The 22,878-nt window shown below is 45.6% G+C and overlaps 2 protein-coding genes across 5 annotated transcripts in view; both read left to right on the top strand.

Annotated features, from left to right (window-relative positions):
- The window catches only part of pxk (PX domain containing serine/threonine kinase), a 58,594-nt gene extending 55,568 nt beyond the window's left edge, over nt 1-3,026 (top strand). Inside the window, exons 17-18 of one of the 4 annotated variants that reach the window (XR_006761398.1) lie at nt 146-552; nt 668-3,026. Coding sequence is in view for 1 of the 4 variants with exons in the window: in XM_045705688.1 (XP_045561644.1) it covers nt 146-396 (251 nt within the window). In the remaining 3 variants the exon portion in view is untranslated. Of the gene's footprint in view, nt 1-145 lie in introns of all 4 variants that reach the window. The other 3 variants (XR_006761397.1, XM_045705688.1, XM_045705689.1) reach the window with 3 other exon arrangements.
- A 1,465-nt stretch (nt 3,027-4,491) lies between these two features.
- Nucleotides 4,492-22,878, top strand: part of LOC106583814 (pyruvate dehydrogenase E1 subunit beta) — a 30,013-nt gene continuing 11,626 nt past the window's right edge. The window contains exons 1-8 of the mRNA XM_045705691.1: nt 4,492-4,556; nt 5,317-5,389; nt 5,486-5,545; nt 6,371-6,478; nt 7,158-7,220; nt 8,835-8,870; nt 9,694-9,847; nt 19,070-19,201. Of these exons, the coding sequence (XP_045561647.1) occupies nt 4,507-4,556; nt 5,317-5,389; nt 5,486-5,545; nt 6,371-6,478; nt 7,158-7,220; nt 8,835-8,870; nt 9,694-9,847; nt 19,070-19,201 (676 nt within the window). The 5' untranslated portion in view covers nt 4,492-4,506. The remainder of the gene's footprint in view (nt 4,557-5,316; nt 5,390-5,485; nt 5,546-6,370; nt 6,479-7,157; nt 7,221-8,834; nt 8,871-9,693; nt 9,848-19,069; nt 19,202-22,878) is intronic.

The following is a 22,878-nucleotide window of genomic DNA, read 5'->3' as shown; positions in this document are numbered from 1 at the left end:
TGTAACATTGTAGATTGTGATTCCTGTGGTGGCGGTTTAATTGATGAGATTGGAAACACTGTTACAGAAAACATTTATATTGATGTGTTCTTATACATCAGACTTCCACTCAATGTTCTAACAGTTGATTTTCTTGTCGATGCAGGAGTTGCCCCTCCACCTCCTCTTCCTCCTCCTCCTCCTCCTCCTCTACCTCCAAGTGATAACCCTGGCCAGTCCCACGCCCCTCCTCATCCTCCTCTCCCTGGGTCAGATCCTCCTCCTGCCAACGGTGTGGGGCGTGGCGCCCTGCTCACCTCCATCACATCATTCAGTATAGGCAAACTGAAGAAAACGGTGTCCATCGACCGCAGCATCCGACGCTCTGAAGTGGATCGCTCTTCCTTCTCGTCCTGACCCTGTGGTCCCAGTCACCCCTAAAGGTTACCTGTGGTCCCAGTCACCCCTAAAGGTTACCTGTCGTCTCAGTCACCCCTGAAGGTTACCTGTCGTCCTGACCCTGTCGTCCCAGTCACCCCTAAAGGTTACCTGTCGTCCCAGTCACCCCTGAAGGTTACCTGTCGTCCTGACCCTGTGGTCCCAGTCACCCCTAAAGGTTACCTGTCGTCCCAGTCACCCCTGAAGGTTACCTGTCGTCCTGACCCTGTGGTCCCAGTCACCCCTGAAGGTTACCTGTCGTCCTGACCCTGTGGTCCCAGTCACCCCTAAAGGTTACCTGTCGTCCCAGTCACCCCTGAAGGTTACCTGTCGTCCTGACCCTGTCGTCTCAGTCACCCCTAAAGGTTACCTGTGATCCCAGTCACCCCTAAAGGTTACCTGTGGTCCCAGTCACCCCTAAAGGTTACCTGTGGTCCCAGTCACCCCTAAAGGTTACCTGTGGTCCCAGTCACCCCTAAAGGTTACCTGTGGTCCCAGTCACCCCTAAAGGTTACCTGTGGTCCCAGTCACCCCTAAAGGTTACCTGTGGTCCCAGTCACCCCTAAAGGTTACCTGTGGTCCCAGTCACCCCTAAAGGTTACCTGTGGTCCCAGTCACCCCTAAAGGTTACCTGTGGTCCCAGTCACCCCTAAAGGTTACCTGTCGCCCTGCTCAATCCCTTTTTTGCTCCTTCAGTTTTTTTGCTTCTAAATTTAGTTTCCGCCCGATGAGTTGACCCCCCCCAGCCCCGCCCCTTAAGATTTGAGGTAGGGGACGGGGCATCAACTCCTTTCCAATATGGCCGCCTGGTTTGTTCTCCCTTTAGCACAAAAACGACTGGTCAGTGGACTATACAGGTGGTTTAAAGATGAGGTGGCATCAGCCAAGTCTGGTCTCTATCTGGAAGACTGTAGTGAATGACTTATGATTTCAGTGGAGCGTCCTTTCTTCTTATTTACAGTGAAGTGACTTGAATGGAACGTACGTGAAGCAACTGTGAGGGAAGTGATTCAGAAAGTAAGCACATGAACCACAGGTGTTTCAGAGGGACTGGGATTCTGACCTGACATCCACCAACCAACAGCATTTCATCACAGTGAGACGACTATGAAAGAACTGTCCGTGTCATCGCAGTGAGACGACTATGAAAGAACTGTCCGTGTCATCGCAGTGAGACGACTATGAAAGAACTGTCCGTGTCATCGCAGTGAGACGACTATGAAAGAACTGTCCGTGTCATCACAGTGAGACGACTATGAAAGAACTGTCCGTGTCATCACAGTGAGACGACTATGAAAGAACTGTCCGTGTCATCACAGTGAGACGACTATGAAAGAACTGTCCGTGTCATCGCAGTGAGACGACTATGAAAGAACTGTCCGTGTCATCGCAGTGAGACGACTATGAAAGAACTGTCCGTGTCATCGCGGTGAGACGACTATGAAAGAACTGTCCGTGTCATCGCAGTGAGACGACTATGAAAGAACTGTCCGTGTCATCGCAGTGAGACGACTATGAAAGAACTGTCCGTGTCATCGCGGTGAGACGACTATGAAAGAACTGTCCGTGTCATCGCGGTGAGACGACTATGAAAGAACTGTCCGTGTCATCGCAGTGAGACGACTATGAAAGAACTGTCCGTGTCATCGCAGTGAGACGACTATGAAAGAACTGTCCGTGTCATCGCAGTGAGACGACTATGAAAGAACTGTCCGTGTCATCGCAGTGAGACGACTATGAAAGAACTGTCCGTGTCATCGCAGTGAGACGACTATGAAAGAACTGTCCGTGTCATCGCAGTGAGACGACTATGAAAGAACTGTCCGTGTCATCGCAGTGAGACGACTATGAAAGAACTGTCCGTGTCATCGCAGTGAGACGACTATGAAAGAACTGTCCGTGTCATCACAGTGAGACGACTATGAAAGAACTGTCCGTGTCATCGCAGTGAGACGACTATGAAAGAACTGTCCGTGTCATCGCAGTGAGACGACTATGAAAGAACTGTCCGTGTCGTCGCAGTGAGACGACTATGAAAGAACTGTCCGTGTCATCGCAGTGAGACGACTATGAAAGAACTGTCCGTGTCATCGCAGTGAGACGACTATGAAAGAACTGTCCGTGTCATCACAGTGAGACGACTATGAAAGAACTGTCCGTGTCATCGCAGTGAGACGACTATGAAAGAACTGTCCGTGTCATCGCAGTGAGACGACTATGAAAGAACTGTCCGTGTCATCGCAGTGAGACGACTATGAAAGAACTGTCCGTGTCATCACAGTGAGACGACTATGAAAGAACTGTCCGTCTGTATTATGTTTATTGAATCTGTATTCTTTTTACCTTTTTGTTTTCTTGGAATGAATGGAAGGAGATGTGATGCTGTTGGACTGTCTGTGTTGCTTATGTCTATGTGCCACATTCATCTCTGTGCCTGCGTCAATATATGGCTTGCGTCCCAAATGGCATCCCATTTCCTATATAGTGCACTACTTAGTAGTAGTCTGCTATATAGGGGATAGGGTGCCATTTTCAAATGCGCACATAGATACAAAAAAAAAAAACTATGGACGCTGCAAGGATTAAAACCTCAGATTACCCATTGTTTAGTAAATGAGGACCGGCAGAAATCTGTCATCATTCAGTATGTAAAATAATTAACCCAAATGATGACATGCTGTACTTACTGGTATTAATCAGTAACCGTATACAATTTAAGATTCAAATACCTTTTAAAAAAATATATATATAGTTTTGCTTTTTCCTCTCCAAAATAGCAGTGTAAAGATGTTGAAGGATCGACTATTTCTCTGCTGCACTTTACCGATAGGGGAGGGAGGGGTTTTCTCTACGATCCAGGATTGACACACAACTGTGAGCAGTTTACTGGGAGAATGTATTTAAAAATGGATTCTGGTGTTTACAAGAAATAAACCTAATACTGAAATGAGTTAACTAGCTAATCTGTTATTTGATCATCATAATCTATACCTCTGCTACATCCAACCACTGTCAGAGGAACTGAAGGGACAGTACACCCTCAATCTGTCTGAAAAGCAAAGTTACAATCTGCAGAACTGTCTGAAATGCTTTGTCTTGTCAACATTACAAGTTTAACCTGTTTTGAAGATTGATACATTGGCACATTCAGGACAATTACTAATTGGCTGCATTTGCACAGGTAGCCCAATTTATCTTTTGCCAGTAATTGGTCTTTTGGCCAATCAGATCATATCCTTTGCCAATAATTGGGCAAAAGATAAGAACTGGGCTGCCTGTGTAAACACAGCCATCGAGTTTCATATTATCTCTGCTTATTGTTACCAGCTCTTTACATCACTAACAGAGTGGTGTGCACTTGTATGTAACAATACCCAGAATACATTTCCCCCTCATTATGTAATTTTATCCAATTCCACCTCTGTTTTTTCCAGTTCAGGGGGTCATCTAAGTGAGGCTTCAGTATGACATTATGTTTATTTGGCAGCTGTTTCTCCAATAAGAATGCTCCATAGTTTATGTAATTAATAATGCTGTTTAGTTTTTATAATTAAGTCTATTCATCATCGCTGCCTGCCAACCTTTCTGATTTGCACTGTTGACTATGGAGTTTTCAAGTAAATACTATACCACCTTTTGGCAGTATGGATTAACAACTAGGTGACAGAAAAACAAAAAGATTTTATGATTTGAAGATGACTGCACTTTAAGATGAAGTTACTAATATTTTCTAAACCCTTTTTGGGGGGGGTTTGAGGTGGTGGGGGGTTGTATGAAACCATCTATTGTCTGTCTGCTGCATTAAAACATAAACAATTCAGAACTGTTTGGGGTTTGTATGTTTGACCCTGCACAGCTGTGTCGAAAAGAAAAAAAAATTACAATGTTATCTACTTTGCCGTATTATACTTATTTTATTAAAATCATGGACTGAAATGTGTGGTTTGTTGAACTCTTTGCTCTGTGTGTGTTATTTTAGTGGATATAAAGTAACTTGACACCCCACCTGTCACGATCCGTAACTACAAACACATCACAGGACCTAAGTCCCCTAGCAACCTTCACATGCACTTTCTACTGCCTAATGAGATGCTCTACTGTATTGAGGACTACTGTATTAAAGCCTACTGTAAACTACGGTAATAAGTCTGATTAAAGCAACAATGCGGCCAATGCATGTTCCATTTGGGCCTCCTGAGTGGCACATCGGTCTAAGGCACTGCATCGTCAGGTTCGATTCCGAGCTGTAGCACAACCGGCCGTGATCGGGAGACGTATAGGGCGGCGCACAATTGGCCCAGCGTCGTCCGGGTTAGGGGAGGATTTGGCCGGGGTAGGCCGTCATTGTAAAAAGGATTTGTTCTTAACTGACTTACCTAGATAAATAAAGGTTCAATTAAAAAAAAATGTAAACGATGTTTGAGTTGAACTAAGCACGGAACTGACAGGTTTGATCGCTTGTGTGCTGTCCAACTATGTCATGTACCTACATCTGTCTAAATATGGTTAGTGCTGTGACTTTTGTTTTGAGCCTGCTATGTAAATACACCGTCTCTGTCAGTCATCACTAGTCTGGGCTATGCTAGCTACATCAGAAACTTCAGCATAGTACATCTAAAGTGGCAGCTAAGCACAAATATCGGAATTAAAGCTCTGCTATGCTTCATTTACGAGTAGTTGGCTTCTTTTTTCTTTATTTTTTGTAAAACAAAATACATTTCGTTGGGATGCAAAAGGCTGGTGGTGATGATGCTTTTTGCTTTTGCCCTTGGATTTTCCTAGTCGCTCAGAGTTCTTCCGCTTCCTTTCCATGAGAATGGTCGTGATTGGTTTAAAACACCGATTTCCCGAGACTAGACTCGCAAAGAAACGCTCTGATTGGATCTGATCCTTTTACAGGACAAATCGCTCCTCCCTCACAGAGGACAGGTCAAAGATGGCGTCGATTAGGTGTTTTCTTCGTTCCGGGAAGGTGTTTATACTTTTGAATTAAAAAGTTCAGACAATTATATTGTTGAAATAAGGATGAGACCTTAACGAGAGCCATTTTCTGTCTTGTCTTGTGTAGAGTGCCGTCTCGGTGATCCTGCGTAGAGAGTTCAGCAAGACTTCTCCAGCGGCTGTCCAGGTGAGAACTAGCTAGCATTTTGGGCTAATCTAGCTAATAACCTTCACCGCAGCTGTCAGCTGTGTTCACTACTAGCAATTATGCTGTTAAGAAATGCAGTCAATAGCTTATACGGTAACATGTAGATTAAAGAAATCATGAAATGTTAACTAGTTTACGGGATATGATGAACGTTGTATCCATGTGGGATGTCCAAGGCCTGACCTTAGGCAATAGATCCGATCCGTTTACATACAGCTACACTATCGTCGTAAATTAAAACAACGCAGAGCCGGCACTAGAAATGTTTTGGAAAAGGTACCTCAGTCCAGGTTTGAGACGACTGTTTTTTTGTAGGTAAACTGCCGTTTTGTCCTCGGCTGTAGCCACAGCAGCCATTTTATTAAAAGTGTCAAATATATTTCGTCTTGTATGTAATCAAATCTGGCATTTTTTTTGTATGTAGTCTGATTCACCGTTTCATGTATGTCATTTATGTAGTCACATGTATGTAGTCAAATGTATGTCATCTCCACTTGACATACTACTGCCGATCTTCATCTGCTGTGGAAGATCCCTAACCCCATCCCCACTTAATGTGATTTCAGAACAGTTTTAATAGAGGTAGACGGAGAGATGGGATAAACAGTATGACGTTTTTGGAGTGGGGATTGAACCCCGGGTCTCTGGTGGGGAGAGGAGTTTATGTTGCTAGACCACAGGCTCTGCACTTGTTTTGGTCTTTAAAGCTTGTAATGAAAAGGGCTATATATAAAATGAATCTATTATGATTTTATTATCAAGTCATTTTTTTGTATAGTCACATCGTGTACGTCTCTATTTCAGTTGAATGTCCGAGATGCCCTCAACCAGGCGATGGACGAGGAACTGGAGAGGGATGAGAGAGTCTTCCTTCTAGGGGAGGAGGTGGCTCAGTATGATGGCGCCTACAAGGTATGAGTTCACAATGACAAACTACATGCAAATCAGGATGCAGATTTCAAAAGTGGTTTAAAATAAATAGACACTAAACAAAAATATAAATGCAACATGTAAAGTGTTGGTCCCATGTTTCATGAGCTGAAATAAAAAAATCCCAGAAATGTTCCATAAGCACAAAAAAGCTTATCTTTCTCAAATTCTGTGAACAAATGTGTTTACATCCCTGTTAGAGAGCAGTTCTCCTTTGTGCTCCATGGTGGGGTTATGGTATGGGCAGGCATAAGATACAGACAACAGAAAAATGTTTTCGTTTTGCATTTTATCGATGGCGATTTGAATGCACAGAAAGACTGAGGTCCATTGTGTGGCACATTTTTTTTTTAATGGTATCTGTGACCAACAGATGCAATATCTGTATTCCCAGTCGTGTGAAATCCATAGATTAGGGCCTAATGAATTTATTTAAATTGACTGATTTCCTCACATGAACTGTAACTCAGTAAAATCAATGAAATTGTTGCGTTTATTTTTGTTCAGTATATTTGTTCTGATATATTTTCTATATTTGTTAATTGTATATGTATTTTGTTCCATGATATTATTGTTAGAATAATATTTGAAATGTATTTTGTTCAAACTGATAATTTTGACTAGTTGATTGGTGTTTTTCTCCTGACTGGTGAATTTGTAGGTGAGCAGGGGACTGTGGAAGAAATATGGAGACAAACGAATCATCGACACTCCAATCACAGAGGTAAAAACAAACACCCTGTGTTGTGGTCCTAAATGTGATGGGCTCTAGAACATGTTGTGGTCCTAAATGTGATGGGCTCTAGAACATGTTGCGGTCCTAAATGTGATGGGCTCTAGAACATGTTGTGGCCCTAAATGTGATGGGCTCTAGAACATGTTGTGGTCCTAAATGTGATGGGCTCTAGAACATGTTGTGGTCCTAAATGTGATGGGCTCTAGAACATGTTGTGGTCCTAAATGTGATGGGCTCTAGAACATGTTGTGGCCCTAAATGTGATGGGCTCTAGAACATGTTGCGGCCCTAAATGTGATGGGCTCTAGAACATGTTGCGGTCCTAAATGTGATGGGCTCTAGAACATGTTGCGGTCCTAAATGTGATGGGCTCTAGAACATGTTGTGGTCCTAAATGTGATGGGCTCTAGAACATGTTGTGGACCTAAATGTGATGGCCTCTAGAACATGTTGTGGCCCTAAATGTGATGGGCTCTAGAACATGTTGCGGCCCTAAATGTGATGGGCTCTAGAACATGTTGTGGCCCTAAATGTGATGGGCTCTAGAACATGTTGTGGTCCTAAATGTGATGGGCTCTAGAACATGTTGTGGCCCTAAATGTGATGGGCTCTAGAACATGTTGTGGTCCTAAATGTGATGGGCTCTAGAACATGTTGTGGTCCTAAATGTGATGGGCTCTAGAACATGTTGTGGTCCTAAATGTGATGGGCTCTAGAACATGTTGTGGTCCTAAATGTGATGGGCTCTAGAACATGTTGCGGTCCTTAATGTGATGGGCTCTAGAACATGTTGCGGCCCTAAATGTGATGGGCTCTAGAACATGTTGCGGTCCTAAATGTGATGGGCTCTAGAACATGTTGCGGTCCTAAATGTGATGGGCTCTAGAACATGTTGCGGCCCTAAATGTGATGGGCTCTAGAACATGTTGTGGTCCTAAATGTGATGGGCTCTAGAACATGTTGTGGTCCTAAATGTGATGGGCTCTAGAACATGTTGTGGCCCTAAATGTGATGGGCTCTAGAACATGTTGCGGCCCTAAATGTGATGGGCTCTAGAACATGTTGTGGTCCTAAATGTGATGGGCTCTAGAACATGTTGCGGCCCTAAATGTGATGGGCTCTAGAACATGTTGCGGCCCTAAATGTGATGGGCTCTAGAACATGTTGCGGCCCTAAATGTGATGGGCTCTAGAACATGTTGTGGTCCTAAATGTGATGGGCTCTAGAACATGTTGCGGCCCTAAATGTGATGGGCTCTAGAACATGTTGCGGCCCTAAATGTGATGGGCTCTAGAACATGTTGTGGTCCTAAATGTGATGGGCTCTAGAACATGTTGTGGTCCTAAATGTGATGGGCTCTAGAACATGTTGTGGTCCTAAATGTGATGGGCTCTAGAACATGTTGTGGTCCTAAATGTGATGGGCTCTAGAACATGTTGCGGCCCTAAATGTGATGGGCTCTAGAACATGTTGCGGCCCTAAATGTGATGGGCTCTAGAACATGTTGTGGCCCTAAATGTGATGGGCTCTAGAACATGTTGTGGCCCTAAATGTGATGGCCTCTAAAACTTGTTGTAACAGATGCATTTTCTCCCCTTACAGATGGGCTTTGCAGGCATTGCTGTTGGTGCGGCATTCGTAAGTCAATTATTATTATTATTATTATTATTATTATGGAATGTATGGAAATGTCCTATTCCTATAGAAAGTAACATTGTACAAGCATATCTTCACTAACCCAATTTGAATGTCTGATCGTGGTAGGAAGATGAGACTTATCATTAAGGGCATACCAAATGGCACCCTACCCCCTACATAGTGCACCCTACCCTCTATATAGGGCATCCTACATAGTGCACCCTACCCTCTACATAGGGCATCCTACATAGTTCACCCTACCATCTACATAGTGCACCCTGCCCCCTACATAGTGCACCCTACCCTCTACATAGGGCATCCTACATAGTTCACCCTACCATCTACATAGTGCACCCTACATAGTGTACCCTGCCCCCTACATAGTGCCCCCTACCCCTACATAGTGAACCCTGCCCCCTACATAATGCATCCTACATAGTGCACCCTGCCCCCTACATAGTGCACCCTACATAGGGCACCCTGCCCTCTACATAGTGCACCCTGCCCTCTACATAGTGCACCCTGCCCTCTACATAGTGCACCCTGCCCTCTACATAGTGCACCCTCCCTCTACATAGTGCACCCTGCCCTCTACATAGTGCACCCTGCCCTCTACATAGTGCACCCTGCCCTCTACATAGTGCACCCTGCCCTCTACATAGTGCACCCTGCCCTCTACATAGTGCACCCTGCCCTCTACATAGTGCACCCTGCCCTCTACATAGTGCACCCTGCCCTCTACATAGTGCAATACTTCTAACCAGAGCCTTATGGTACACAATATAGCACTAGACTCAACCCTCTTCTCCTCCTGTGTTTTCAGGCCGGGCTGAGGCCAATCTGTGAGTTCATGACCTGGAACTTCTCCATGCAAGCCATCGACCAGGTGATTAACTCAGCTGCTAAGACTTACTACATGTCCGCCGGAGCCCAGCCTGTCCCCATTGTGTTCCGTGGCCCCAACGGCTCCTCCGCAGGTAATATAAACAAACATCTGATACCCGTTGTTTTCCTCCAATCCTGGTCCTTGGGACTCAAGGGGGAAGATTTTTTTAGTTTTTGTCCTCGCACTAACACACCTGTTAGCAAAGGCTTGAAAATGTAAATGATTTGTTGAATCAAGTGTCTTAGTGCTAGAGGAATAACACTAGCATCTCTCTCTATGGATCAGCATGGGGTAACACTAGCATCTCTCTCTATGGATCAGCATGGGGTAACACTAGCATCTCTCTCTATGGATCAGCATGGGGTAACACTAGCATCTCTCTCTATGGATCAGCATGGGGAAACACTAGCATCTCTCTCTATGGATCAGCATGGGGTAACACTAGCATCTCTCTCTATGGATCAGCATGGGGTAACACTAGCATCTCTCTCTATGGATCAGCATGGGGTAACACTAGCATCTCTCTCTATGGATCAGCATGGGGAAACACTAGCATCTCTCTCTCTCTATGGATCAGCATGGGGAAACACTAGCATCTCTCTCTATGGATCAGCATGGGGAAACACTAGCATCTCTCTCTCTCTATGGATCAGCATGGGGTAACACTAGCATCTCTCTCTATGGATCAGCATGGGGTAACACTAGCATCTCTCTCTATGGATCAGCATGGGGTAACACTAGCATCTCTCTCTATGGATCAGCATGGGGAAACACTAGCATCTCTCTCTCTATGGATCAGCATGGGGAAACACTAGCATCTCTCTCTCTCTATGGATCAGCATGGGGAAACACTAGCATCTCTCTCTCTCTATGGATCAGCATGGGGAAACACTAGCATCTCTCTCTATGGATTAGCATGGGGAAACACTAGCATCTCTCTCTCTCTATGGATCAGCATGGGGAAACACTAGCATCTCTCTCTCTATGGATCAGCATGGGGTAACACTAGCATCTCTCTCTCTATGGATCAGCATGGGGTAACACTAGCATCTCTCTCTCTATGGATCAGCATGGGGAAACACTAGCATCTCTCTCTATGGATCAGCATGGGGTAACACTAGCATCTCTCTCTCTCTATGGATCAGCATGGGGAAACACTAGCATCTCTCTCTATGGATCAGCATGGGGAAACACTAGCATCTCTCTCTATGGATCAGCATGGGGAAACACTAGCATCTCTCTCTATGGATTAGCATGGGGAAACACTAGCATCTCTCTCTCTCTATGGATCAGCATGGGGAAACACTAGCATCTCTCTCTCTCTATGGATCAGCATGGGGAAACACTAGCATCTCTCTCTCTATGGATCAGCATGGGGTAACACTAGCATCTCTCTCTCTATGGATCAGCATGGGGAAACACTAGCATCTCTCTCTATGGATCAGCATGGGGTAACACTAGCATCTCTCTCTCTCTATGGATCAGCATGGGGAAACACTAGCATCTCTCTCTATGGATCAGCATGGGGTAACACTAGCATCTCTCTCTATGGATCAGCATGGGGAAACACTAGCATCTCTCTCTCATGGATCAGCATGGGGTAACACTAGCATCTCTCTCTATGGATCAGCATGGGGAAACACTAGCATCTCTCTCTCTTATGGATCAGCATGGGGAAACACTAGCATCTCTCTCTATGGATCAGCATGGGGTAACACTAGCATCTCTCTCTATGGATCAGCATGGGGAAACACTAGCATCTCTCTCTATGGATCAGCATGGGGTAACACTAGCATCTCTCTCTATGGATCAGCATGGGGAAACACTAGCATCTCTCTCTCTATGGATCAGCATGGGGAAACACTAGCATCTCTCTCTCTCTATGGATCAGCATGGGGAAACACTAGCATCTCTCTCTCTCTATGGATCAGCATGGGGTAACACTAGCATCTCTCTCTCTTATGGATCAGCATGGGGAAACACTAGCATCTCTCTCTCTATGGATCAGCATGGGGGTAACACTAGCATCTCTCTCTCTCTATGGATCAGCATGGGGAAACACTAGCATCTCTCTCTCTCTATGGATCAGCATGGGGAAACACTAGCATCTCTCTCTCTCATGGATCAGCATGGGGAAACACTAGCATCTCTCTCTCTCATGGATCAGCATGGGGTAACACTAGCATCTCTCTCTCTATGGATCAGCATGGGGAAACACTAGCATCTCTCTCTCTATGGATCAGCATGGGGAAACACTAGCATCTCTCTCTCTATGGATCAGCATGGGGAAACACTAGCATCTCTCTCTCTCTATGGATCAGCATGGGGAAACACTAGCATCTCTCTCTCTATGGATCAGCATGGGGAAACACTAGCATCTCTCTCTATGGATCAGCATGGGGAAACACTAGCATCTCTCTCTATGGATCAGCATGGGGAAACACTAGCATCTCTCTCTCTCTATGGATCAGCATGGGGAAACACTAGCATCTCTCTCTCTATGGATCAGCATGGGGAAACACTAGCATCTCTCTCTCTCTATGGATCAGCATGGGGAAACACTAGCATCTCTCTCTATGGATCAGCATGGGGAAACACTAGCATCTCTCTTATGGATCAGCATGGGGAAACACTAGCATCTCTCTCTCTATGGATCAGCATGGGGAAACACTAGCATCTCTCTCTCTATGGATCAGCATGGGGAAACACTAGCATCTCTCTCTATGGATCAGCATGGGGAAACACTAGCATCTCTCTCTCTCTATGGATCAGCATGGGGAAACACTAGCATCTCTCTCTCTCTATGGATCAGCATGGGGTAACACTAGCATCTCTCTCTATGGATCAGCATGGGGAAACACTAGCATCTCTCTCTCTCTATGGATCAGCATGGGGTAACACTAGCATCTCTCTCTCTCATGGATCAGCATGGGGAAACACTAGCATCTCTCTCTCTATGGATCAGCATGGGGTAACACTAGCATCTCTCTCTCTCTATGGATCAGCATGGGGAAACACTAGCATCTCTCTCTCTATGGATCAGCATGGGGAAACACTAGCATCTCTCTCTATGGATCAGCATGGGGAAACACTAGCATCTCTCTCTCTCTATGGATCAGCATGGGGAAACACTAGCATCTCTCTCTCTCTATGGATCAGCATGGGGAAACACTAGCATCTCTCTCTATGGATCAGCATGGGGAAACACTAGCATCTCTCTCTCTCTATGGATCAGCATGGGGAAACACTAGCATCTCTCTCTCTATGGATCAGCATGGGGAAACACTAGCATCTCTCTCTCTCTATGGATCAGCATGGGGAAACACTAGCATCTCTCTCTCTCTATGGATCAGCATGGGGAAACACTAGCATCTCTCTCTTCTATGGATCAGCATGGGGAAACACTAGCATCTCTCTCTCTATGGATCAGCATGGGGAAACACTAGCATCTCTCTCTCTATGGATCAGCATGGGGAAACACTAGCATCTCTCTCTCTCTATGGATCAGCATGGGGAAACACTAGCATCTCTCTCTCTATGGATCAGCATGGGGAAACACTAGCATCTCTCTCTCTATGGATCAGCATGGGGAAACACTAGCATCTCTCTCTCATGGATCAGCATGGGGAAACACTAGCATCTCTCTCTTATGGATCAGCATGGGGAACACTAGCATCTCTCTCTCTATGGATCAGCATGGGGAAACACTAGCATCTCTCTCTCTATGGATCAGCATGGGGAAACACTAGCATCTCTCTCTCTATGGATCAGCATGGGGAAACACTAGCATCTCTCTCTCTCTATGGATCAGCATGGGGAAACACTAGCATCTCTCTCTCTCTATGGATCAGCATGGGGAAACACTAGCATCTCTCTCTCTATGGATCAGCATGGGGTAACACTAGCATCTCTCTCTCTCTATGGATCAGCATGGGGAAACACTAGCATCTCTCTCTCTATGGATCAGCATGGGGAAACACTAGCATCTCTCTCTATGGATCAGCATGGGGAAACACTAGCATCTCTCTCTCTATGGATCAGCATGGGGAAACACTAGCATCTCTCTCTCTCTATGGATCAGCATGGGGAAACACTAGCATCTCTCTCTATGGATCAGCATGGGGAAACACTAGCATCTCTCTCTATGGATCAGCATGGGGTAACACTAGCATCTCTCTCTATGGATCAGCATGGGGAAACACTAGCATCTCTCTCTATGGATCAGCATGGGGAAACACTAGCATCTCTCTCTCTCTATGGATCAGCATGGGGAAACACTAGCATCTCTCTCTATGGATCAGCATGGGGAAACACTAGCATCTCTCTCTATGGATCAGCATGGGGTAACACTAGCATCTCTCTCTCTATGGATCAGCATGGGGAAACACTAGCATCTCTCTCTCTATGGATCAGCATGGGGTAACACTAGCATCTCTCTCTCTATGGATCAGCATGGGGAAACACTAGCATCTCTCTCTCTCTATGGATCAGCATGGGGAAACACTAGCATCTCTCTCTATGGATCAGCATGGGGAAACACTAGCATCTCTCTCTCTCTATGGATCAGCATGGGGAAACACTAGCATCTCTCTCTCTATGGATCAGCATGGGGAAACACTAGCATCTCTCTCTATGGATCAGCATGGGGAAACACTAGCATCTCTCTCTCTATGGATCAGCATGGGGAAACACTAGCATCTCTCTCTCTCTATGGATCAGCATGGGGAAACACTAGCATCTCTCTCTCTCTATGGATCAGCATGGGGAAACACTAGCATCTCTCTCTATGGATCAGCATGGGGAAACACTAGCATCTCTCTCTCTCTATGGATCAGCATGGGGAAACACTAGCATCTCTCTCTCTCTATGGATCAGCATGGGGAAACACTAGCATCTCTCTCTCTCTATGGATCAGCATGGGGAAACACTAGCATCTCTCTCTCTCTATGGATCAGCATGGGGAAACACTAGCATCTCTCTCTCTCTATGGATCAGCATGGGGTAACACTAGCATCTCTCTCTCTCTATGGATCAGCATGGGGAAACACTAGCATCTCTCTCTATGGATCAGCATGGGGAAACACTAGCATCTCTCTCTCTCTATGGATCAGCATGGGGTAACACTAGCATCTCTCTCTATGGATCAGCATGGGGAAACACTAGCATCTCTCTCTATGGATCAGCATGGGGAAACACTAGCATCTCTCTCTCTCTATGGATCAGCATGGGGAAACACTAGCATCTCTCTCTCTCTATGGATCAGCATGGGGAAACACTAGCATCTCTCTCTCTCTATGGATCAGCATGGGGAAACACTAGCATCTCTCTCTCTCTCTATGGATCAGCATGGGGTAACACTAGCATCTCTCTCTCTCTATGGATCAGCATGGGGTAACACTAGCATCTCTCTCTCTCTATGGATCAGCATGGGGAAACACTAGCATCTCTCTCTCTCTATGGATCAGCATGGGGTAACACTAGCATCTCTCTCTATGGATCAGCATGGGGTAACACTAGCATCTCTCTCTATGGATCAGCATGGGGAAACACTAGCATCTCTCTCTCTCTATGGATCAGCATGGGGAAACACTAGCATCTCTCTCTCTCTATGGATCAGCATGGGGAAACACTAGCATCTCTCTCTCTATGGATCAGCATGGGGAAACACTAGCATCTCTCTCTCTATGGATCAGCATGGGGAAACACTAGCATCTCTCTCTCTCTATGGATCAGCATGGGGAAACACTAGCATCTCTCTCTCTATGGATCAGCATGGGGTAACACTAGCATCTCTCTCTCTCTATGGATCAGCATGGGGAAACACTAGCATCTCTCTCTCTCTATGGATCAGCATGGGGTAACACTAGCATCTCTCTCTATGGATCAGCATGGGGAAACACTAGCATCTCTCTCTCTCTATGGATCAGCATGGGGTAACACTAGCATCTCTCTCTATGGATCAGCATGGGGTAACACTAGCATCTCTCTCTCTATGGATCAGCATGGGGTAACACTAGCATCTCTCTCTCTATGGATCAGCATGGGGAAACACTAGCATCTCTCTCTCTCTATGGATCAGCATGGGGTAACACTAGCATCTCTCTCTATGGATCAGCATGGGGAAACACTAGCATCTCTCTCTATGGATCAGCATGGGGTAACACTAGCATCTCTCTCTATGGATCAGCATGGGGAAACACTAGCATCTCTCTCTCTATGGATCAGCATGGGGTAACACTAGCATCTCTCTCTCTATGGATCAGCATGGGGTAACACTAGCATCTCTCTCTCTCTATGGATCAGCATGGGGAAACACTAGCATCTCTCTCTCTATGGATCAGCATGGGGAAACACTAGCATCTCTCTCTCATGGATCAGCATGGGGAAACACTAGCATCTCTCTCTATGGATCAGCATGGGGAAACACTAGCATCTCTCTCTCTCTATGGATCAGCATGGGGTAACACTAGCATCTCTCTCTCTATGGATCAGCATGGGGAAACACTAGCATCTCTCTCTCTATGGATCAGCATGGGGAAACACTAGCATCTCTCTCTCTATGGATCAGCATGGGGAAACACTAGCATCTCTCTCTTATGGATCAGCATGGGGAAACACTAGCATCTCTCTCTCTCTATGGATCAGCATGGGGAAACACTAGCATCTCTCTCTCTCTATGGATCAGCATGGGGAAACACTAGCATCTCTCTCTCTTATGGATCAGCATGGGGAAACACTAGCATCTCTCTCTCTCTATGGATCAGCATGGGGAAACACTAGCATCTCTCTCTCTCTATGGATCAGCATGGGGAAACACTAGCATCTCTCTCTCTCTATGGATCAGCATGGGGAAACACTAGCATCTCTCTCTCTCTATGGATCAGCATGGGGAAACACTAGCATCTCTCTCTCTCTATGGATCAGCATGGGGAAACACTAGCATCTCTCTCTCTCTATGGATCAGCATGGGGAAACACTAGCATCTCTCTCTCTCTATGGATCAGCATGGGGAAACACTAGCATCTCTCTCTCTCATGGATCAGCATGGGGTAACACTAGCATCTCTCTCTCTATGGATCAGCATGGGGAAACACTAGCATCTCTCTCTCTCTATGGATCAGCATGGGGAAACACTAGCATCTCTCTCTCTCTATGGATCAGCATGGGGAAACACTAGCATCTCTCTCTATGGATCAGCATGGGGTAACACTAGCATCTCTCTCTCTCTATGGATCAGCATGGGGAAACACTAGCATCTCTCTCTATGGATCAGCATGGGGAAACACTAGCATCTCTCTCTCTCTATGGATCAGCATGGGGTAACACTAGCATCTCTCTCTCTATGGATCAGCATGGGGTAACACTAGCATCTCTCTCTATGGATCAGCATGGGGAAACACTAGCATCTCTCTCTCTCTATGGATCAGCATGGGGAAACACTAGCATCTCTCTCTATGGATCAGCATGGGGAAACACTAGCATCTCTCTCTCTCTATGGATCAGCATGGGGTAACACTAGCATCTCTCTCTATGGATCAGCATGGGGAAACACTAGCATCTCTCTCTATGGATCAGCATGGGGAAACACTAGCATCTCTCTCTATGGATCAGCATGGGGTAACACTAGCATCTCTCTCTCTCTATGGATCAGCATGGGGAAACACTAGCATCTCTCTCATGGATCAGCATGGGGTAACACTAGCATCTCTCTCTCTCTATGGATCAGCATGGGGAAACACTAGCATCTCTCTCTCTATGGATCAGCATGGGGAAACACTAGCATCTCTCTCTCTATGGATCAGCATGGGGTAACACTAGCATCTCTCTCTATGGATCAGCATGGGGAAACACTAGCATCTCTCTCTCTCTATGGATCAGCATGGGGTAACACTAGCATCTCTCTCTCTCTATGGATCAGCATGGGGAAACACTAGCATCTCTCTCTCTCTATGGATCAGCATGGGGAAACACTAGCATCTCTCTCTCTATGGATCAGCATGGGGAAACACTAGCATCTCTCTCTCTCTATGGATCAGCATGGGGTAACACTAGCATCTCTCTCTCTCTATGGATCAGCATGGGGAAACACTAGCATCTCTCTCTATGGATCAGCATGGGGAAACACTAGCATCTCTCTCTATGGATCAGCATGGGGAAACACTAGCATCTCTCTATGGATCAGCATGGGGAAACACTAGCATCTCTCTCTATGGATCAGCATGGGGTAACACTAGCATCTCTCTCTCTCTATGGATCAGCATGGGGAAACACTAGCATCTCTCTCTATGGATCAGCATGGGGTAACACTAGCATCTCTCTCTCTCATGGATCAGCATGGGGAAACACTAGCATCTCTCTCTCTATGGATCAGCATGGGGAAACACTAGCATCTCTCTCTATGGATCAGCATGGGGTAACACTAGCATCTCTCTCTATGGATCAGCATGGGGAAACACTAGCATCTCTCTCTCTCTATGGATCAGCATGGGGTAACACTAGCATCTCTCTCTCTCTATGGATCAGCATGGGGAAACACTAGCATCTCTCTCTCTATGGATCAGCATGGGGAAACACTAGCATCTCTCTCTTATGGATCAGCATGGGGAAACACTAGCATCTCTCTCTCTCTATGGATCAGCATGGGGTAACACTAGCATCTCTCTCTCTCTATGGATCAGCATGGGGAAACACTAGCATCTCTCTCTATGGATCAGCATGGGGAAACACTAGCATCTCTCTCTATGGATCAGCATGGGGAAACACTAGCATCTCTCTCTCTCTATGGATCAGCATGGGGAAACACTAGCATCTCTCTCTCTATGGATCAGCATGGGGAAACACTAGCATCTCTCTCTCTCTATGGATCAGCATGGGGTAACACTAGCATCTCTCTCTCTCTATGGATCAGCATGGGGAAACACTAGCATCTCTCTCTCTCTATGGATCAGCATGGGGAAACACTAGCATCTCTCTCTCTCTATGGATCAGCATGGGGAAACACTAGCATCTCTCTCTCTCTATGGATCAGCATGGGGTAACACTAGCATCTCTCTCTCTCTATGGATCAGCATGGGGAAACACTAGCATCTCTCTCTCTATGGATCAGCATGGGGAAACACTAGCATCTCTCTCTCTCTATGGATCAGCATGGGGAAACACTAGCATCTCTCTCTCTCTATGGATCAGCATGGGGAAACACTAGCATCTCTCTCTCTATGGATCAGCATGGGGAAACACTAGCATCTCTTTTCTTTCTGGGATAGTTGAAATGTCGTTGGGTAAAGAATGTTATTTTTGGTTCCTCTGTCTGCAGGTGTGGCAGCCCAACACTCCCAGTGTTTCGCTGCCTGGTACGGCCACTGCCCCGGCCTCAAAGTAGTCAGTCCCTGGAACTCTGAGGACGCCAGAGGACTCCTCAAAGCAGCTATCAGGGACGACAACCCTGGTGAGCAACAACCTGCATCCTACATGCCACCCTATTCCCTATATAGTGCACTACTTCTGGGGGAACGAGGGTCCATTTTGTCTTTCCGTGATTCCTTGCATCTTATCTCCTCGCTACCTCCTCAAAGGTATTAGAGATACAGTGAGCTCTGTCGTGTCTTTGGGGGTACCATTAAACTGAAGATATGTTTATCAATTAGCTCCCTGTAATTATTATCACGCGATTAAACTGATTAATCGTTTAATTGTAATTAACTAGGAGATCGGGGCACCAAGGACAATATTCAGATTACAAAGCTATAATTTTCCTAATATAACTTTCCTGTACTATAATATTATATTCTATTATAGTATAGGCAGATTATCTTCTGGTTTAAATGGTGTATTTTACCTTTAGTCCAGTCTCATTCCAAACGTTGTAAATTGTTGTATCTGCACGAACCCAGTCTTTACTAAAATCATCCATACATCAATTGTCTTAATCATTTATTTACTACACTAAGTAATTAACAGAAAACATACAAACAGTAATTATCGTCACAAAGGATTGGTATCGGAATGTGCCCTTGTGGGCTAAACAGGCAGGTCGGCCTGTTGAACAATGGATCATAAAAGGTCAGCTGTGGCACACAGAGTTCATTAATATTAACAATTGACAATTGAAGGCTCGCTCATTCGGGAACAATTGCAATCAATATATATTTACGCTCAGTGTGTCGTTCTGATTCTTGTTGGGATGGAGAGTCTCTCTCTCGGTTAGAATGGATCTTTCAGAGCGACATTCATTAATGTCGTTATAGAATGGATGTTTCGTTGGTCTTCGCGTTCGATGATATCATTTACTTAGCTGCAGACTAATAATTAATATCAAAGACTTGTTCTTATTCTGTCGGTATCGATAGTCTAAAAGTTAACCACGTGGTATGGTTCACTTTCAGTAGAGGAATTGGATGGTCAAACCTCTGGCCATAGAGTGTAGGCCTGGTCTGGAGAAATGTAAATCAGGGAGTGTTTTATAGTGCCCATCGAACAGGCTGGTCAAATGACGCCTGGTCCTGTATGTGTCCCTGGGGCGTGCCCATGACTGAGCTAGACTTGGTTACAGAAATACAATTCTATCGCATTACATCAGTACATAGCATCTCAATGTCTTACAAAAGCTTTATCCTTATTAATACATTCTATACAACCATTATGATGCAATTCTCAAGCTGATGCTATTATATAAACAGTTTTATGGTAATATGGCTATATTGTCTCTTCTGAGTATCACAAAATTGTACCAAGCGGATCAGTTCGTAGCTGGATTCTTCACCAATCTTCCATACCTTCTCCAGCACACACATGTCGCTCGGTTCTCCAATTCTATGAATTGGAAGAATTTCCTTTGTCTCTCTATGGGCCATGTGGCCAGAGACTCTCCTGGAATTTTAGAGTTTTTACAACCCTTTACACACAGGGCCTGGGTTGGGGGGAAGGTAGGTTGGGTGGTGGTGCAAAAGGGAGGGGGTCAACTGTCCTCCCTGTACCAAAAGAGGCCAACGTCATGACATCTCCAAAAGTATTGGGACAGTGACACATTTTGTGTTTTGGCTCTGTACTCCAGCACTGAGTGAGAAAGTTACAAACGCACAAATATCATACCCCCAAGACATGCTAACCTCTCACCATTACAATAACAGGGGAGGTTAGCATTTTATATCATACCCCCAAGACATGCTAACCTCTCACCATTACAATCACAGGGGAGGTTAGCATTTTATATCATACCACCAAGACATGCTAACCTCTCACCATTACAATCACAGGGGAGGTTAGCATTTTATATCATACCACCAAGACATGCTAACCTCTCACCATTACAATAACAGGGGAGTTTAGCATTTTATATCATAACCCCAAGACATGCTAACCTCTCACCATTACAATAACAGGGAAGGTTAGCATTTTATATCATAACCCCAAGACATGCTAACCTCTCACCATTACAATAACAGGGAGGGGTTAGCATTTTATATCATACCCCCAAGACATGCTAACCTCTCACCATTACAATAACAGGGGAGTTTAGCATTTTATATCATAACCCCAAGACATGCTAACCTCTCACCATTACAATAACAGGGAAGGTTAGCATTTTATATCATAACCCCAAGACATGCTAACCTCTCACCATTACAATAACAGGGAGGGGTTAGCATTTTATATCATACCCCCAAGACATGCTAACCTCTCACCATTACAATAACAGGGGAGGTTAGCATTTTATATCATAACCCCAAGACATGCTAACCTCTCACCATTACAATAACAGGGGAGGTTAGCATTTTATATCATACCACCAAGACATGCTAACCTCTCACCATTACAATAACAGGAGAGGTTAGCATTTCTTGCGGGGTATGATATTTGTCTAACTTTCTCACTCATAATTTATTCACGCTTCATTCAGGATTATCTGTAACCGTGGTAGCGTCCACATTAATGTAGAAGTGTTTAGAAGAATGTAGAAACATTGTATTATTATTATTTATATTAAAAGTGACTCCAAAATGACACACTACATTTTTTTTACCATTAATTTCTATTGTGTACAAAATAATCCGAAACACAACCAAATCAAACAGCAAATTCATCCAACAATTTTGTAGAATCACGAGCTTGATGTAATCGTTGCCTGCTATGAATATGGGACCAAATACAGCCTTCTGACTACTTTAATACACATATAAGAGATATTATCCGAGTAGTTTTGGTCCCCATAAAATCGGGGTACTATGTACCAAAAGTGCCCTCATGATGAAAATACCCTCAAATAAAACCGGACAGTCTGCACTTTAACCTCATAGTCATTGTATCATTTCAAATCCAAAGTGCTGGAGTTCAGAGCCAAAACAACAACAACATTTCACTGTCCCAATGCTTAGAGCTAACTCTAGTACAGTTTAGTTCGTCACACATGGTGTAAAACATTGGTAGCTAAAAGCTGGACCACAGTCCATACCTAAATAAACCAATTAAAGGATAGAGGACGCCCCGGGTCCCTAGTCCTCAGGTCCCTAGGAGGACGCCCCAGGTCCCTAGTCCTCAGGTCCCTAGGAGGACGCCCCAGGTCCCTAGTCCTCAGGTCCCTAGGAGGACGCCCCAGGTCCCGAGTCCTCAGGTCCCTAGGAGGACGCCCCAGGTCCCGAGTCCTCAGGTCCCTAGGAGGACGCCCCAGGTCCCGAGTCCTCAGGTCCCTAGGAGGACGCCCCAGGTCCCGAGTCCTCAGGTCCCTAGGAGGACGCCCCAGGTCCCGAGTCCTCAGGTCCCTAGGAGGACGCCCCAGGTCCCGAGTCCTCAGGTCCCTAGGAGGACGCCCCAGGTCCCGAGTCCTCAGGTCCCTAGGAGGACGCCCCAGGTCCCTAGTCCTCAGGTCCCTAGTCCTCAGGTCCCTAGGAGGACGCCCCAGGTCCCTAGTCCTCAGGTCCCTAGGAGGACGCCCCAGGTCCCTAGTCCTCAGGTCCCTAGGAGGACGCCCCAGGTCCCTAGTCCTCAGGTCCCTAGGAGGACGCCCCAGGTCCCTAGTCCTCAGGTCCCTAGGAGGACGCCCCAGGTCCCTAGTCCTCAGGTCCCTAGGAGGACGCCCCGGGTCCCTAGGAGGACGCCCCGGGTCCCTAGTCCTCAGGTCCCTATGAG

Source organism: Salmo salar, chromosome ssa22, assembly GCF_905237065.1.
Source record: "Salmo salar chromosome ssa22, Ssal_v3.1, whole genome shotgun sequence".
NCBI lineage: Eukaryota > Metazoa > Chordata > Actinopteri > Salmoniformes > Salmonidae > Salmo > Salmo salar.
Note: the sequence above shows the minus strand (reverse complement) of the source record. Positions and strands in the feature narration are given on the sequence as shown.